The 20,448-nt window shown below is 37.3% G+C and overlaps 1 protein-coding gene across 1 annotated transcript; it reads right to left on the bottom strand.

Annotated features, from left to right (window-relative positions):
* Positions 1 to 16,166: 16,166 nt before the first annotated feature.
* Positions 16,167 to 20,112, bottom strand: LOC128857602 (uncharacterized). The gene is made up of 2 exons (XM_054093352.1): positions 20,049 to 20,112; positions 16,167 to 16,958 (listed from the first exon to the last, which is right to left on the bottom strand). Exons 1-2 carry the CDS (start codon positions 20,110 to 20,112, stop codon positions 16,180 to 16,182), a joined length of 843 nt encoding a protein of 280 aa, XP_053949327.1. The 3' UTR covers positions 16,167 to 16,179.
* Between the last annotated feature and the right edge of the window lie 336 nt (positions 20,113 to 20,448).

Raw genomic sequence — 20,448 nt, 5'->3', positions numbered from 1 at the left:
TATACTTAAATACTCCACTTAGCATCGCGATGAAAATCCATCAGGCGCGGATATTCTCGGAATAGTTGTACTCTTTTTATAAACAAAAACTTTCGGATGCACGCGCGAGGTAAAACTGCAGCGCCACGCCCATTCATCGGAACGCTCAAGGTCGAGCGGCTGCCTGCTCAAAACAAATGCACGGGAACATCTATCCTCTAAAACATCTCGACAGTAATGCGCTCTAAACACGATGAAATCAATTGTATCCCGATCGGTGACAAAAATATTTCGAGTTTTTGGTGCGTTTTTTGGAATTTTCGACCACAGTGCGCAGTAGTGACATTCATAGTCACCATAGTCGTAGAAACCGTCATTCACAATTGAACGATCACCTAACAATAACCTTTACTTTCTCAGACGATGGTGGTGCCATCTGACTTTAGAGTTGCTTGCTTACTAAACCGCCACACATTCACAAAGGTTGGAAAATGTTACATCACTTAGTTATAAGTAATTGACCTTAATCTGTTTTCGTCCTAAACGAATGCGGCCCGGTCTTAAAGACTTCAGTAAGTACTTATCAGTTGTCTGTTACCACTCCCTAATCTCAGTCTTTATATATAATTGTCACATACATCCTTTATTGAGTATTTCGGTGAGCTTCTCTTGCTATTTCCGTTTAGGGTTTTGATATTTTTCCCCGAATAGCGGGCCTAAAGTTGTATGTCGCCTCCGAGCGGCAGGAGACCTTTTTAAGAGGAGCCTTTCCGTAACAAAAATATACTGGGAATATCGACTTTGCCTGGCGAGTGGCAACCTCTGTTTGAAGATACTTTTACTATAATTTCGTGTTGCATGCCTGGGATTTTGAAATATTTATCTCAACGATTCGACATGCCGTGACGTGTCTTGCTTTGTTCCATGTATCACAACTTTCGCTGGGCAGCGCTGTGAGAAAGACAGGGAATTACAGACCGATAGCCTTCAAGCATTTTATTGGGTGGTCGAAAAAGTCTTTTCGTATTTTGTCAATAGATGTCATTGGAGTCATCTATCTCCAGTGCGACCAATCACATTGTATCATATCATATGGTGTTAGAAAGGTGACATTTTAAGCTTCATTTAACCAAAAAAACATTAAATTCGGAGTACTTGAAAAAAAGTTATAGCTGATCAAAAATGAGTGAAAATCATGAAGAAATTCGCTATATTTTGAAATTTTTGTATAAAAAAGGCAAGAATGCCACGCAAGCCACCAATGAAATTTGTGAAGTTTACAGAGAAGATGCTGTAGCAGTTCGTGTAGCACAACAATGGTTCGCTCGCTTCCGTTCTGGAAACTTCGATGTGAAAGATGCACCTCGCTCCGGTCGACCTATCGTTGAAAAAGTCGATGAAATTATGGAAAAGATTGACCAGGACCGTCACATAAGCTGCCATGACATCGCCAAGGCACTAAATATTCATCATCAAATGGTTTTGAACCATTTAAAAAAGGCTGGTTACAAAAAGAACCTCGATGTTTGGGTACCACATGAATTGTCTGTGAAAAATTTAATGGACCGAATTAACATCTGCGATTCTTTGCTGAAACGAAATGAAATCGAACCATTTCTGAAGCGAATGATAACAGGAGATGAAAAGTGGTTCAAATAGGACAATAATGTGCGAAAAATATCATGGGGCAAGGGTGGTGAAGCTCAACAAATGGTCGCGAAGCCAGGATTGACGCCTCGAAAGGTTATGCTGTGTGTTTGGTGGGATTGGAAAGGAATCATCCACTATGAGCTGCTCCAGCCTGCTCAAATGATTGATTCTACACTTTAGTGACAACAACTGATGAGATTGAAGCAAGCAGTCGAAAAAAAACGGTCAGAACTGATCAGCAGAAAGGGCGTCGTCTTCCATCAGGGCAACGCTAGGCCACACACATCTTTGATGACTCGGCAAAAACTGGGAGAGCTTGGCTGGGAAGTTTTGATGCATCCACCATATAGCCCTGACCTTGCACCATCGGACTGCCATTTGTTTGGCTCAATGCAGAACTCCCTTAATGAAGCAAAGTTGGCTTCAAGAGAAGCCTGTCGCAGTTTTTCGCCGAGAAACCACAAAAGTTTTACCCTGATGGAATAATGTCTCTAGAAGAAAAATGGCACAAGGTGGTCGACCAAAATGGTGCATATTTGGTTTAATAAAGTTCATTATAAATATAAAAAAAATGAGTTGAAGTTTGATTAGAAATACGAAAAGACTTTTCGACTACTCAATATTGTTAGCGTCTACTATATATTTTCCAATATTTCGTTTTAATGAAATGCTAATTTATGTCAGCTGCAAAACAAGCGCTTCAAAACCGGTTGAGTTCTTCCAATATAGCGAATGCAAAGCACCAGAGCTCGCCTCTCTGGCTGATTTTTTGTTGTTGTTGATGCCCAGAGTATATTTCCGTACCCTCGTTTGGTTAGGTAGGACAAAGTTCTCAACTGCAAGGGAGCTTTGTTTTTGCATACACCTAGACGACGCAGTCAAAAACGTTCCATACTCAAGGCGACTGTCGTACACGGTAAAAGTGGTCCCTGCTGTGCTTTTAATAAGATATACCTGTAATTAGAAAATTCTACCTCGAGCAAATTATTAATTTCCCGCTTTTATGACAACACATGTAATTTCAGGTCTTTTTGTTTATATAGTCTCGGGGCCTGACGACACAGCGATTTCGGAAGCCGCAATCTCTTATTTTATCATTCTTGGGCTTTAAGCCCAAAGTAGAGGTGCCATATCCATAACGCCATAAATTTGCTGTAATCGACTAGAGGTGCCATTCCATAATTCTGTAGTCCTAAGCATAATCATTAGGCAGATCTCCTGTGGAGGTGACGGACGACAAGCACGAACGCGTAAGGTGAAGCCTTAAGACGAACCCAAACAGACAACAAGTCGATATCGAGTAATGAAGAATTTTCCGATGCCCCACTGATCGCAAAGCAATTGATAGCATCCAATAGCGTGTAACCCCAATATGCAATTAAGAGAGGAACCTAGAAGCAGGTACCTGGTGTACCTAAAAGGCATATAAAGGCATTTTTATGTTTTATTAGAAAAAAAAACTATTCAGAGTCGGAGCTCTCAGAACTACTGCCGTCAGGTAGATCATTTATATGTAATGAAGAAAAAAGAAGGTTTTTGACCTCATCATCTATTTCAATGTGATTTTTGGAGTACTTGGAGGTGCTTTTAGACTTAGATGTAGTAATAGGATCTGAAGAAACTAAAAGAGTGTGTATTAAGTCTTGCATTGTACCACAACCTTGAGTTTTTTCGCGTATGGTTCAGTCTATAACTGCGAAAATCTTTATTTCTTGCCTCAAGTGCCTCTTCTGACATCTATTGGTAGCGAAACTTTTTCAATAATATCTGCTCCGTGTATTAATATGTTATTTACAGATGGAGGCATATAAAACCAACCATTTTATAAGTTCTACTTTTACGCCAGTTACTGTAGAGGCTAAAATTGGTTGCTGGAAAAATATTCTTGCAGTATTCCCAGTGTTTGTATTGCCTGATCCTTTCGTGGGAATGTCCACCAATATACCCATTTTTTCTTTTAGCTCAAGTTGAATCTTTCTTTTGGTTTGCTGAGCGATTTCTTTATTTTCTTCACGAATTTGCCAATTTTGTATGGGTATTCTATAGGCGATATGAATTATACTCTCAAAGCACCGTATCCAAGCATAAAGTGTTGACCATCCGTACTCATACAAGTGCTCCTGTGGTTGTCTCAATTTAACATTATTTAGATTATTCATCAATTTTGGTGTTACTCCACAAATTCCACAGGCCAGCGATGATGACCCCGCTAAAGTGTTAAAAACTTTCCCATCAATCATTGTTAAATGGAATTCATATACTACTTCGAAAAAACTCAACTTTGTCGGAACAATGCTTACAATTTGCCTTTTAATATTATCTACCTCAACCTTGACTAACTCCGCTGACCCTTTTTCAAAAATTATGTTAATGGGTCTGCAGAACCGAGTTGAAGAAGGCCTGTTATTTTGCCATGTAAAGGCACAATACATACAGCAAATAAATACTCATCAGTTATTTCACAATCAGAAGCACTAAAACGTTGACGGTAAGTGGAGTGACCACTGCTGCCATCACAGCCCCATTTAAATATTGCTTTTATGCTGCCATTAATATTGCCTACAGTCAAAACACCTTCAAAAGATTTTGAAAATCCTTTTACTATACGTGCAACAGTATGGTCTACAAGACTTTGCAGGGCAACTTCCGCTGAAAGTTTAGTTACGTGTATGTCACTGGGGTAACACTCTGTTTTAGCCTTAAGTAAAATATCGTAGCTTGGATAAATATTGCAGTTTCGTTCTTTGGCACCATATTGCATTATTTTGTACGACCTTTTTAAGTATCCGCCATCTATATACAGAGATAAAGCTTCCTCAGGTGTATACGGAATTGGGGTTTTTTGTTCAGAGTTTACAGACTTAAGCATTTTCGAAGCAGTCGAACTTTCTGCAAACAATTTTGAAACAACCTGTGAAGCATTTCTTTTTCCTGCTTTGTAAAGACTTACGCTTGCCGCTACCATTAACTCTTGGTTAGGTGTTTCGTTAACAATTGATGCAATTTTTTTTTTTTTTGAGTTTTCATTGTACACTCTGAAAAAGGTTTTTGTATACGGTGATCAACAGTTGGCTTAGAAAAAATTCTATTTTCATCCAACCATTTCTTATTTCGCTCTTCGGACACTGACATAACTCTATGACATTCTTTCCACTTTTCTACAAGTTTGCTTATGAAATTTCTTAATTGTTTTTGAATTTTGCGAGTTTGCTCTTCACTATACTTTGAGTGATCAATGACGTTAGAAAATATATTGTATGATTTTCAACCACTAGAAATTTAAAAAAAGAGTGCGTTTAGACTCTGCCATAGTATCTAAAAAAGGAAAAAATCAGTAACTTGCAAATACTTGCAGCCAATTTTTTGACAAGACGTAGGCCACAACATATTTTAACAAATTATACAAACATTGAATCGAATCCCATCGAATCCACTTTGATATAGGACAATTTCTTTTTCCACATACCAAATTATAATAACTAAGTCGCAAATCTTATTAAAAAATTTTATATTTCAGTTTTCAAGTTCAACAAAATTGCACTTAAAAATAGGGAAATAGTAATTATTGCACTAGTTAAAACATGTGTTAAATTCGAAAGCTCACAGATATGCGAATATTTGGAACAAAACAAAAACGATACCAGAAAAGACCCCGTTAGGAAATAAATTTTCAATAAAACAAACAAAATTTGGAGAATTCTGAATTTAAAAATTTCGCTAAAGCGCCGCTAGATTGACCATTTCTCCCACTGTGCACCGGTGTGATAGCACCTTTGATGATGTTTCTGACATTTTCGATTTTAACCTTCTTTGAACAAAACAAAAAAAAAAATAGCCATAACCATAGTGACCAATGGAATTTTGGTTTTTCGCCGTAACCATAACCAGTTGCATGGTGTTGCATTGTGATTTGTTGCATTGTGGTATACATGTTGTTGTCTTTGCTTTAGTTTCTGCGCTTCGAAATGCACAAATGTGATAGTATGTAAATATCAGCTGCTATGGCTATGGCACCAATAATTGATGGCGTGCATATCGTTATGGTTAATACCACGGTTAAGGTTATGGCGTTACACTATACTAGAGGTGCCATCTATTTTGCTTTTTGCTAAATTCTACCCGCTCATTTCACCTGTACTCACACACTCTTCCGTCGTTGTTTTGGCGCCGGTTCTGAGGGACGGTTGCGTTGTTTTTTTTTGTCCTATATCACCAAAAAATTTCAGACAAACCGCTGCCATAACCCATGTGACGTCTACCAATAAGAAGATTCTTTAAATTCGCCTTCAAATTCGGCGACATTGGCCATATCTCTGAAATATTTTTAACAAGTGCGTGAACCACTAGATTCTAAAGAAAGCAGCCTTTTCAGAACCACCTGCTATCCGCTAAGCTCTACCACATCATCAAAGTAGAGTGATAGGATTTACATGTGCAACTGATTGTATCTAGGATTACGATTATTTTAACCCATTACAGCATAACGTTCGATATATCGGTCATGAGTTAAATTAAATTTGTATCAAGCAAATGTGATGTGGAGGTGGCTTAAAGGTTGTAATCGAAAGAAAACTATTTCTTCAACAATGGCAACTCTTCATTTATCGACCCATCGCAAAGAGTTCCCGTTATTTTAAATGTTTTCAGTATGGCGGATTGCAAGCAGACTTTTTCGCGTAAAGGGTAAAATATTTTTTTATATTTTTTTGGTATATTTTTAGCAAACAATTTTAGTGACAAGTGTTTATTAGTGCATAAGTGTGTTAGTAAGCAAAACATAAAAAATTGTGAAGTTTGCTTCATTATCAAACATTTACTGTAGTATTTAGTTGTGGCGTCCGATATATCGAACCTTAAGCATAGCAGGCTCTAATTGGTTTGGTTTTTTGCGTTTTCCAGATTGACTGTAGATGAAATTTTGAGCCTTTTGGAGAGCGATGATGGAAATATTAACAATGAAAATATAATATTATTTACGTAGAGCCACCAATCGAACTTGAAGGCCAAGCCACGGATGAGGACAGTGATAAATCGGATGAAGAGCACGATGCTAATTTGAACCATTTAGGACGTAAGTTATTGCGAACTAAGTGCGAACTCCGTCGTTTTCACACAAATAGGGGATCTAATCAAGATCAGTATTTGCACGAGTCCTCTTCGAGTAGCGATAGCGAAGACGATGTACCTCTTTCGACTTTAAAGAAAGCGTTACAACCAGCCAAGAAAAGAAGAGTTGACTTATGGAAGAAACAAATCCCAAATTTTTCTTGCACAGAATTCAGCCAACAAATACCATCAGAAGAAACTTTTAACTGTAAGACTCCTACAGACTTTTTTAAATTGTTTTTCAATCAGGAATTGGTCAAACAAATTGTGGACCAAAGTAATATTTACGCTGGGCAGAAGAATAAACAGCTGATGGTTACTGAAGATGAAATTTATGTCATTTTGGGAGGAATGATACTTTCAGGATACACTAAGTTACAAAATAAACGACTTTATTTTTCCTGACACAACGATGTTCCAAAACTTCTTTCCGAAAATATAAGGTGTCACAGGTTTGAATCAATACTCCAAAACTTGCACCTCAATGATAATAGCCAAATAGCTCCATCTTCTGATAGACTGTATAAATTGCGCCCGTTACTAGATAGTCTCGAGAATTCTTTCCAAAAGCACTACGGCATAAACGAACATTATAGTGTCGATGAAAGCATGATTCCAAATTACGGAAAGTACTACGCTAAACAATTTATAAGGGGAAAGCCCATTAGGTTTGGATTTAAAAATTGGGCTTTGTGCGCAAGCACTGGATATATGGTTGCCTTTAGTTTATATACAGGAAAAAGTGCTGAGAAAAGAACCTTTGGACTAGGTGGAGATGTAGTCCTCACCCTTTTAGACCTTGCAAAGTTACCATCTAATAATGGGATAAAAATGTATTTCGATAATTTCTTTACATCTTTAAGTTTGTTGAAGCACCTCCGAGAAATAGGATTTTATGCAACAGGTACTTTACGAGCCAATCGCACAGAAAATTGTCCTCTGAAAGATGTAAAAATGTTTAAGAGTGAAGACCGAGGCTACACCGATTTCAGGACGGCCGACGAAGTATTTATGTGTCGCTGGAAAGATAACAATGTAGTTACGGTCGCAACCAATTTCGAAAACATGACAATGACAACTGCCACGCGATGGTCACACGTGAATAAAGCAAAAATTGCACTCCCCCAACCGTCTTTAATTTCTAAATATAATAAGTATATGGGTGGAGTGGATAAATGCGATCAGGCGATTGCAAATTTGCGTACAAGGATGCGGATAAGAAAATGGTGGTGGCCAATTTTTGCCTATTTCGTTGATGTTTCAATTGTAAATGGATGGTTACTTGCGAAAAAAAGTTGGCTCTAATAAGGACACTGAGTCCTTGTTTGCATTTAGGAGGCATGTGGCTCGAACTCTGCTTGTGAAACACGGAAAACCCCCACATCAAGGACGAAAACCATTGTCCACTACACGGTTTGATTGCCTCAACCATTGGATTGTTCCAATAAATTCCGAACGCCGTTGTGCAAATAAGTGTGGTGGGAAATCAAAATACAAATGCCAAAAATGTGAAATAAGGCCTCCATCCGAAGTGTTTCATGGAGTATCATGTAGAGCCCAATACCTAAATATATTTTATATATAATTAATTTACTTGTATTTCTTCATTTTCAGTAATATTTGAAATAAATTTTGCTGGACGCATTCGGTTTTTTTTATTTCTCATGAGATAGCTTGAGGTGCTGGTATGCTTAACGTTCGATAAATCGGACGGCTTGCTTACAACAAACTACAGACAAATGTGTAACTTTTCTTTCACCACTCGATTTATGTGATCTCCATAACCCGAAATTTTCACAGAAATTCATTATAAGTATAAGGACAAACTTTATGTAGTAACGGGTTAATTGCAACTTCACAATGGTTAAATCAGCCTTATTGGAATCGTCAATCCAATTAACCTTAAACCACAGTTACAGTTAGCAAAAATAAATATATATTTCAATAATAGTAATCGCAATATTATATTAAAGCATTCGATGAAGGATTATAATTCTAGAATTAAAACTTTCTAGTTGCAATTTTTGGAGTAATCGTAAATGAATTTGTAAAGAGTGCCCATATACAAATACTGCGTTTGATGTATGTAAATGAGCAATTGACTTACTGAAAAAATTTTTAAATTGTTCAAAATATTTCTTTTTTCCAACATGGCACCACCCGCCTAGCCTGGGTAGTGTCAGTTTCCGTCACTCAATGACCTAAATATCAAAAGTCGCATCTATTGCATCTGCCTGAAAATAGGAATAGAGAACAAAAACAACTATCACAGAAATGAAGTGCTATAACAAAGTTTTCATTGAGCCCTCGCCCCTATTCGCATGGCCAGTATAATTGTCATACACGACAATACCCCCCCCCCCCCCCCCACTTATACACACACATTCAGATACAAAATCCAGTACTCGTACTAGGACGAAAATGTGCAACAGGTTCTTATCGCCAAGTTGACGCCAAGCGTTAGCCAAGGCCATCAATGAGAGGAAAAACACTACAAAGCCATGGAATGCATGCACAGTATGCGATACTCGTAGGTGTAATTCAAGAGCCATTGTTGCGCTCGAAATGAACCGATTACAGTGATTGCGAATACGACTGAAGCTACATTGAGGATGAAAAAATTACACAAAAACAGAAGATTATAAACTGAGCAGAAAAAGCAGAGACAGAAACACTAAAAGTGACAAGCTGCACTGCAGCGTTGCTGATAAGTTTAGTTCCGCGGGAGACACATAGGCCCTTTCACAAAAATTGAGCTTCACATCTGTCTTAATTTTCTGAAAGAAAAATGCGTTCTAAATGGATTTGAGTTCAAGCTCACAACGAAGTACAAAGTAAGTGAGTTAGCTGGTTAAGAAATTTGTATGACTACGCACACTTTACCTTGATGCTTGAACATCCCATCATTTCTGACTGAAAAAAAGGAAAAATTCGTTACGGACAAAAATCTCGCGAGATGTCGGTATGAGAAAAAGGATACCAAATGTGGAAAAGTCTTCTGATATTAGCAGGTCTTTTCTGGCTGGTAACAAGCATTTCGTCACAATTACCGTCTCATTAGGTGGTATCATCTGGAAGACCATGGTGAAAATATATGTATATAGAGGTATGGTCAGAATCAGATCGGAAATCGGCTGATGTCACATTGGTCATAACAGTAGTTTGTTTTCGAAAAAAAACTGACATTTCACTTGCTTGACATTTCACTCTAAATGAATTGGTTTACTGATTTTGGGTTGTTCCATTCAGTTATGAGTAACAGGGTGTTAGCAATGGAAGTCAACAAAAAGAAAATTCGATATATTTTAAAGATTTTCTTTGAAAAAGGCGAAAATGCGAGCCATCCGCTGAAATTGTTAATGGTGTTTAGGGTGCCGATACTATAACATCTAATGTGCCATTTTGGTTTCGTTGTTTCCGTTCAGGCATTTTTGATGTTAAAGCAAATGTCGATAAGATCTCACAAATAGTCGAAGTTGACTAGCAAATTAGTGGTCGTAGCATCGCCCAGGACTTAAAAGGTCGAACATCAAACAGTTTCAATCAATTTGCGCAAAATAAAGGATTTATTTTTGGTGCGTGACCACCATTCGGAAGTCGGATTACGTTGGTTCGAATCTCCGTGAAGCACCAAAATGAAGAAAAAGTTTTTGCTAAAACGCAATGATGAATACGAAAGAAAAATATCTAGCCATGCTTTTAAATTCAATTTTGAGTGTAAAATATCTATTTATTTAAAACTAATGTTTACTTAATACTTTTGGCATATTGCTTTAGGATGGCATCGACATAACTCAATCCAAAATGTCTCTTGTCACTCCACTTGGGTCATAGGAAGTCTTACCTTTGCGCAAAACATGGAACGGTAGCCACAAGATATATATGATGGAAGACGACGCCTGATTGCTCGCTTCAATCTCATCAGTTGTTGACAGTAAAGTGTAGAATCAATCGTTCGAGCAGGCTGGAGCAGCTCATAGTGGATGATTCCTTTCCAATCCAACCAAACACACAGCATAACCTTTCGAGGCGTCAATCCTGGCTTTGCGACCATTTGTTGAGCTTCACCACCCTTGCACCATGATCTTTTTCGCACATTATTGTCGTATTTGATCCACTTTACGTCTCCTGTTACCATTCGCTTCAGAAATGGTTCGATTTCATTTCGTTTGAGCAAAGAATCGCAGATATTAATTCGGTCCATTCAATTTTTCACAGACAATTCATGTGGTACACAAACATCGAGTTTCTTTTTGTAACCAGCCGTTTTTAAACGGTTCAAAACCGTTTAATGATGAATGTGACGGTCCTGGTCAATCGTTTCCATAATTTCATCGCCTTTTTCAACGATAGGTCGACCGGAGCGAGGTGCATCTTTCACATCGAAATTTCCAGAACGGAAGCGAGCGAACCATTGTTGTGCTACACGAACTGATACATCATCGTCTCCGTAAACTTCACAAATTTCATTGGTGGCTTGCGTGGCATTCTTCCGTTTTTTATACAAAAATTTCAAAATATAGCGAATTTCTTCATGACTTTCACTCATTTTTGATCAGCTATAACTTTTTTTCAAGTACTCCGAATTTAATGTTTTTTTTGGTTAAATGAAGCTTAAAATGTCACCTTTCGAACACCATATGATATGATACAATGTGATTGGTCGCACTGGAGATAGATGACTCCAATGACATCTATTGACAAAATACGAAAGACTTTTTCGACTACCCAATATATGAAGGGTTTTCCAATAACAGGCGTTACAGGTGAATGGATTGCGCTATCGAGAGATGACTAACGATTTTTTATGGCCGAAATTGGATGGATCTGGACAACGTTTATTTTCAGCAAGACGGCGCTACGTGCCACACAAGCAACGAAACCATTGATCTTTTAAAGTTTCTGGACCGTGTTATCTCTCGAAGAGGTGATAACAATTGGCCACCGAGATCTTGTGATTTAACACTTTGTGATTTTTTTCATTGGGGCCACGTGAAAGCAAAAGTCTACGCCAACAGCCCAGAGTCGATTCAAGACCTCAAAGATGGAATTCGTGAGACTATCGAGGACAGAGGGCAGCCACTTTGCAATTCGGTTATGGAAAAGAAGATATTGTCCTGTAAGCGTCGACGTGGTGGTCATTTGCCAGATGTTATTTTCCACTATTAACGGCATACCTTCCACTTTATAATGAAATAAACATCCGATCATTTATATTAAAAAACAACATTTTTCTTTGAATATCAAAATAACACCTCTTATTAAAACCCCTTTAATAGAAGCAGAATTTCGAATTGAAAAAGCTAGAAGACATAAGATTTACCTGTTTCTCAGTCGAAATTGCTGTTACTCTGGAACCTCTAAGTTGACTGCCAACCTAAGAAATTACGTCCACAGCCAAGTATGGGCTTGACCGGATAGTTTCTGGAGCGGAGCAAAGGTCGATCCGCTGCTTGAAGGCGCAATATCATAGAGAGCGCAGGTCATAAGCCAAATACTCGCATCATATATTCGTGTTTTGTTTTTAATAAGTTTTTGGTAATGTAATTTCACAGTTTTAATTCAAACTACTAAAACGTGTTTTCTCGTTTGATTTAACCACACCAAAATTGTTGTCGTTTAGTTTGCGATAATCGACTTATTAACCAAAACAACTGTCTTGTAACAAACCATCACGTCATCCTTGGTGGATCTTTAATAAATCAGCCATAAACGTTTGCCTACATCAGTATAAAAAGGCCGCAACTAGTCCTCAAGTTTACAGAGCTCTATTTCGCGAACAATTTGAAAAGTATACTCAAGACAACTGGAGCTTCATCTACACAGATGGATCTAAAACCAATAACGTTGCCACATTCGCCGTAATTTCCAACACAGAGCTAATTATATCAGGTGGTTGGCTTTTCGGTGGCACCTCAGTCTTCACAGCGGAAGCACTGGCAATCAAAATATGCGACAAAACTGAAGGGGAATTTCGTAATACCTATGCACAGACAGTTTATCATGCTTGAGTGGACTCCAAAGCGTAAACACCTCCAGTAGTCTATTTCAAAATATTAAAGCAGCACTAAATACTCATCATAAAAAGATCAACTTATTATGGATCCCGAGTCATGCTGGGATACCAGGTAACGAGGCAACAGATGCGGCCGCCAAACAAATCCATCTCCAATCCTGCCTTACTTTTGCAATATTTGAAAAACACGATTCGATTAGGACCGTTGCAGCATATATTCAAAGTGAGAAAGATAAGAATTGGAAAGAATTTTCATCCTGGTACAGCAAAGTTAACCCATCAGGACAAAAGCCCCACTTTCCAAATAATAACACTCGGAGCCAAACCACTACCTTTATACGGTTACGCATTGGGCGCATCCTCTTGACACACGAACACCTCCCCCAAAAACACATGTCCTTGGTGTGGATCACTTTCCACGGTCGACCACTTACTAGATGAGTGCCCCAATCTCCGAAGCCACAGGATCAAAATATTTGGCATTAAACCCTCCGCACTTCTTGAAAAACCTTCTTCTGAAAACATTCACAAAATATATAACTTTCTAAAACAATGTAAGTCAATAAAGATTATTTAAACTCCATAATTAGAACTAAATCAACACAGGTATTATATACTTAAAGAAAGAGTCGTAAGCCCTGGCAGCTAGTAGTCCTCTATATTTAGGTATAAGCATTTTGATATATCTAATAAATAATAATAATAACTGTCTTATTGGTCTTATCGATTTTGTTATGAAATGCGGTTAAGGAAAGATGCCTACCATTGCGAATATGAATTAAAATGTGTTAGTGAATTCCACTGGTAATCTATCATCCTTGGACTCGCTAAAAAAAATTGTGGTTCACCTTTTCATCACACAGTACAAAATCGTCTATGATGGGTTTTATGCTTTTGGCAACGTTGCTAGTGCACCAACGCTCAGACTAGACCTATAATACATATTTTATTCGTTCAAGGCGTTTGCAGGCTAAACTATCCTTAATCAATTAAATTGGTTATGAGCAAAACCATATAAAGCCTACGAAAAAACTGTAGCACTAGCACATTTTGACCAGATTGGACTAACTTTCCTTTATTTTTGTTTTTAATTTGCTAAAATTCTTATAAAAATGTACACAACACCGGCTGGAGAAAAAAAGATAAAAAACCAACGAGCCACATCGAACTTGCACTTCTCTATTCTTGGATTTAATGGGTTGTAAAACTGTGTACCCAAACTGTGTACAATTCTGTTATCATAAAAATCAATATCTGTTGTAGAACGACCTATGTATATTTCTCAAACAATTTTTTTTTTTTTTATTATAAAAAACAGCATCTATGGGCAGTTTTGGCAATCTCAATATGTCAAAAGTTATTTGGGCCATTTCTGCCTAGCCATCAAAACATGGCGGCCGCGAGCGACATGCTGTTTTCGTTATCCGACTTTTCAGATGACGATAGTGATAAAGACAAAGACTACTTACCTTCAGATGAGGTCTCGGGTATCATAGTTTCATTTATTCTTAACCAAGTTCATGGCTTACAAAATATTTTATGTGTTTAAGTTAGGTTATGTTTCATGGGAGAGAATGACGAACAGCTCGAGGAGAATAATAAGGGGCGAAAGAGAGTCAGGCAGCCTCACAAACATAAACAATATATTAGAAAACTAAAGCGTGCACGTGGTGAAGAATATCTATCTACAGAAGGACGACTCATTCCAAATGTCAATGCAGGTCAAATTGAGGTTACAGATATTAAAATAAAATATACCAAAAATGAAAACAGTCGTAGGGTTAAAACAAGAATCTACAGGCTTCGAGATGAACAAGGGGAAGACACAATTGTTTGCAAAAATTCTTTAAAGGGGCACTGGCTGTATGCGACGGAACCATTACAAATGCATTAAAGAGGAAGCAGCAATCTGGTACGCCGAGAGGTGACTTAAGAGGAAGACCATATAATAAAACTAGCGTGGCAGATGAACAAAGGGTTTGCGATTTTATACAACAATTTCCATCGTACGATAGTCATTATTGCAGGCGAGATAGTAACAGAAAATATTTAAATCCAGAAAATTGGTCCATTGACAATAAGCACCATACAGTTTCCTTATTTAATTTCCGACACATTTTTAATACAAAATTTAACCTGCATTTTCACCAACTGCAGAAAGACACTTGTCAAACATGCGACGAATTCAAGCTAAAAATAAATACTTTGCAGACAGAAGCTGAAAAGCAGACTTCCAAAGTGCAACAAAACATTCATTTACGACAAGTAGATGTCATCCGGGACATGAAAACACGAGATGCCGTTGCAGCCAGATCTAGCAGTAATACAAAGCAAGTAATCGTTTTCGACCTACAAAAGGCATTACCTACTCCAGTTTTGACAACCGGAGTTGTATACTACAAACGTCAACTCTGGGTGTATAAGCTATGCGTACATGATGAAGTAAATAATATTGGACATATGCACGTTTGGGATGAACACATTGCATCAAGAGGCGCACAAGAAATCGCATCTTGTCTTTTATACCACATAAAAAACTGCTTGCCGTCAACTACAGAAGAAATCACTCTTTATAGTGACAGTTCCGGGGGCCAAAACCGAAATATTAAAGTGGTTTTGGCTCTTTCTTATGTTCTACAACATTCGAAAATTGAAAAAATTTACATGAAATTTTTGTGTTCATCAGATGACGAAGGATTGTTTTTTAGTACAAAAACTTTGGAAGAAGATATTATTACTTAGGAAGGTTTCAACTAAAAAAGGGAAGGTCGAATGGCTTAAAATTAAATGGATTCCGTTGCGAAAAGAAGAGCCGAGAGCCAAAGAAAATGTTTTACAAGTACAATTATGTTGAAAATGATCTACTTTTCAGTACACTAGGCCTGACAAAAAAATCTGGTAGGGGTCGCCCTTCGCTTTATTCTTCATCTCAATTACCGACCCTGTTTCCAAATGGGGAGAAGAGAAGAGAAGAAAAAGGATTTGATACACCTTTCGAAATTTGTGCCTCCAGTGCATCACGACTTTTAGCAATCACTTAATGTAGGGGTTGTTGAGCAAAATGAAGAATCAGAAATTGAAGAAAATGACGAATAGCAATTTTTCTCATCACTTCAAGGATGCCTAACCATCACGTCCTATTTGCTTAGTAAGCGCCAAAAGTGATGATTAGTAAGTGAAAAAGGATGATTGGGATGCATAATAATACTCATTAAGTTATCAAAATTTTAACAGTTTTAGCCTAATGGCGAAACGTCAGAAGAATTATATTCTCAAAGCGAATTAAACCACTTACGAAAAATATTTAAAAACGCACTTAAAATTTTTCTTTTATTTATTTTTTTATTCTTCAGTCTAATAGCCTATAACATACAAAATATTAAATCCATCCACCTCATACACCCAACACCTTTCCCTTCATAAGCTTCTTAGGCATGGTTGCGACGTCCGTTGTGTTTCACTCGTTGAATTCCTCCCTTGCGGACAGCACGGAGTACTTGTGGCGTATCCTTGGCAGCGTATAGGAATAAAGGAATCTCCTCCACTCCAGCTTGCAATTGTGTTGTACGCACAACGCTTGGTCGTACCAATTCATCAGCAGCCAAACGACGCACTGCCTGTACATCCGCTGTCGCAACCTTGGTCTTATCGACGGATACATTGTTCAATAAACGGTCTACATCATCTTCCTTCACGTCCAATAGCTCGTCCTCTGGATTGGGTTGTTCATTGATCACAGCAAGAGGTTTGTCTTCAGCCGCGGCTTCAGCATCACCTTCTTGAGCTTGGTTCAAAAGAGATTCTATACTCTCTAAATTAGCCAAACCATTCAGTTCGAGTTGTTGATGCAATTCACTGGGTATGGCAATGGCTTGAACATCACGATGTCCGGAGATGCCGTTTGGTGTTGGAATGAACTGTACATCGGATGGGATCTCGGAAGTTGGATAAACAGGAACCAATTCAGCTTCGTTTTCGTCGCTCGACTTCAAGAGAATCAACGAGATGGGTACGATTTTTTTGAATTTCAACAATACTAATTTTTTAATAGCCAATGCGCCGGGGAAAACACGTGCCTGTTTTGGTGAGAGTGCGCGCTCTGTATTGTGATGAGCTCGGCGGGCGGCTACGCTGTCGTAAATAGGCGACACGTCATCCTCGTCGTCAACTTGCACGTGTCGGTTGCGGAGGCGTGGAGCATGGCGAGCTGGAGGGACATATAAATTGTATATTAATTTTTTATTTTAAATATATTCTGAAAATATTTTAATAAAAATGCTTAGTAAAAGTTTGGTGTATGTTGCATTAACCAATGTTCATAATGTAGGCTAAGTATCACTGGCGAGCTCTTGTGGATAAGTACCTTCGCATTTAATGGCATTTTATGAGGAAATTGCCTCGTATGAAAGGTATTACAAATATGATGCAAATCCGATACGTTCATGCCATATCTAATTTTTATATCACTGGGCTTATTCCGAAGGTGTAATTTGTACTGAACCGGTGAGGGTGAGGGTAATTGGTGATATACATATATATATAAGTATATATGGGGCATAGCTCCGAGAAGGAATGATATATTAGCTGGGAATTATAAAAATAATATGATGGGAAAAAAGATAAACCCAACTCCAAATCAATTTCTAAGTGGCTCATTTCAAAAGAATAAAGAAACAGAAGAACTGACGAGAATCAGATCTTATTCGCTCTACGAAATGAGGGCAACTGGTTTTGGGGCTACTTGAATATTATGAAGCTCAAGACAGGCACTACGAAGCGAGATTTGGCATTTCGGTCTTGCAAAAAAAAAAAATGTTCACATCCATAATATCCAACATAATACTTGTGCGTCCTATGGGTGCTTAAGAAGTTAGGTGCTTGATTCATTTGAAGTTAGTTAAACTATTAAATCAAAGAAAACCTTCAGAAAAGAATCTGTCCCAAAGGGCCATACAAAAAAGAGATGCCCACTGGGACACACAAGTTAAATTGCACCATACAACGGAATTATATATATCCGAGACTAATTCGCTCTTCTAATAACTCTTCTTAAATATTCCGACTGATTCTAAAAGCCTTTAGACGGAAAATTTCATTCAATAAGAATTTAATTTGAAGCAAAAAAATCACTGTCGTTGTCCAATGCGTTCTAAGCTAAGGCGGTCGTAGCTTCAGATTAAGATAGCGCATACTTGCAGATACATATGCCAATGACCAAATGGCCAGTATTACGAGAGCTCTATAGTAAAGCTACAAGTTCTTGATATTAAGGCATCTATCTACTGATGGTAGCCGAGGGCAAAATGAACTTTACTTTTTCGTTTTTTTTTTTAATTCGAAAGGAGAAGGATTTGATTTCAGTTGTGTTTTTAAACTTGTTAGCTATAATGACTCGCTCTCTGGGGCATAACCATTAAATAATGAGGCTTCTGCCATTGTTATAGACGAAGGACGCATGCGCCAAACGTCAACGATCGCCAGCCTTTAAGTGTAGAGTATTTTCTTTTGTTTGCACTGCCTCTACTTTTATAAGCAAATGGAGTATTGTAGGGATAGGGGAGTATGAAATCAAAATATGTGACCTGGTCTACGAAAAGGTACCTTACGTGCGAAAACAAGTTTTCGAGAAAACAGCAGTTAAAGTTTAAACTTCTAAAAACCCTTGTAACTTTTTGAAATATTAATATTTTTCAATCCGGTTTGGCTTATTTTCTTCAGCATAGATCACAGTATCAATAAAGTCAGAGAAGTACAATAGTAAAAAACATTTTTTTTATATATAAACAAATAAGAAAAAGTTAATGTAAATCGCATAAATCGTTTTAAAAAATAAGTTTGCTTTTGTACCGACATCCATGCCAAAAAAAACTTATAAGACCCGGTGACAAAAATTTTTTGAAAACAGACTTCAGTATCATATTCATTACACCTCAGACTGTCCAGGAATGGTTCAGTTTTTAATTTGCACAAATTATTGTCTTCGTTATTCTAATTTGTATCATGACAAAAAAATCAGTCTTTTTCGTATTTGTACTTTTCTTTTTTTTTACTTTTAACAAACTTTTAAACAAATTATGACTTTCTGGTTTTCACCATTTTAAAGAGCCTTTCACACACTATTCGAGTCAACAAAAAAGTGAAAAATGACTTTTTGACACGTAAGGTACCTTTTCATAGACCAGGTCACATATAATGCTTCACAGCGTTAATATCGTTAAGGCGGCGGGCCAATTAAAAGGTCAAACAAATCGATTTTTTTTTTTCCTGAAATCAATAGCTTAGATATTCAAGAACATGAGACACAAATTTTCAGAGTTAAATTCCAAGTATTTGCAGAACTACAGCGCCGAGCGTAGTGCGGCGTCGAGCAACCGTGCGCTTATTGTTGTACTTTGAAGCGCGTTTTCTCGGCTTTTCATTTTCACGATTTTACCTAATTTATGTACACGATTGCAAAAAAACTAAACGAGCTATCCATTTTATTCAAAATGCGTTATCTTCAGTATTGTTTTCTCTTCTATGTGAACTAAAAAAAACATCCAAAAACTTTTTTAAGCGACTTTTTTACCCAGTTGAAGAGTTTTTTTCCTTGAAAACCCACTTTTTTTTCTACCTTCCCCAAAAATTCGAATTTTACGTGTTTCTCCCAATTTTCTTAGTTCACATCGAAGATAATTACATCAAAATTAATAATATTTTTTTTTTTTTTGTTTTCAGATGAAAATTGCAAGTTGTATCTTGTACAGAAGTTGGATACTTCAGTGGCAAGGCGCTCTGGGAATCTACTGATAACTCGGCTTACAATATATTGTTGGAGATTGTACAAATTTTTTTTTTTAGTTCAAATATATATTAAACTATCCCCAAAACTTCATTTGGCTAATTGTTTTTTTTTCTCATCCTACAACGCTTCGCGAAAACTACTGAATTTAGGACATCTAATTGGCCCGCCGGCCTTAATAAATAGCACCTCCTCTAATTAAGTTTATTCAAAATCAATTAGGTGTGAGTAACGACGGGCGAGAAGAAGAGCATCGCCTTATAAAAGCTAAGTCTACTCCAATACTACTAAATCCAATATATGTATGTAACCTAAAACTCAATTATCATTACATTCGGTCTCATCTCAGTATCTCGTGTAATTGTTTCTAAATTTGTCTATTCGTAATTTCTTTTACAAAAAATCTTATGGTTATAAACAGATTTGATCCTTATAAGACTATGATTATGACATTTCACTTAAACCAACCACCAGATTGGGCTACCATTATAAATTCCAATGCGATTTACGACTTACCTTGCGTCAGGCAGGCTAACACCAACACGAGGAATGTTGCACTTAATACGGATTTTGAGTTCATTTTTTTGCTTCTAGAATTATTTTAGTTACTGTTGCGTAAATTTCAGCAAAACAAGACTAAGCTGCTCCTTACGTGTCTTCTGTAAAGCGCGACTACTAAATGCTATAAGGAACCAACACCCATAGACTTTTTATATGAACAAATTCGCAGAAGTAGAAAAACGAAGAAAAAAGTTGATATAAGTTAGTGATACGAACTAAGTTCTGAAAGCGATTAATAAAATTCACTAATTTATATTAAATGAAAAACTTAACTAATAAAAAAGAGTAACACAGTTGAGAAGGAGAAGACATTTATTAAACCATCCGCTATTGCGAATTGTCTTTGTCTCTACAG

The sequence above is a fragment of the Anastrepha ludens genome, chromosome 3 (genome assembly GCF_028408465.1).
Source record: "Anastrepha ludens isolate Willacy chromosome 3, idAnaLude1.1, whole genome shotgun sequence".
Classification (NCBI taxonomy): Eukaryota; Metazoa; Arthropoda; class Insecta; order Diptera; family Tephritidae; genus Anastrepha; species Anastrepha ludens.
Note: the sequence above shows the minus strand (reverse complement) of the source record. Positions and strands in the feature narration are given on the sequence as shown.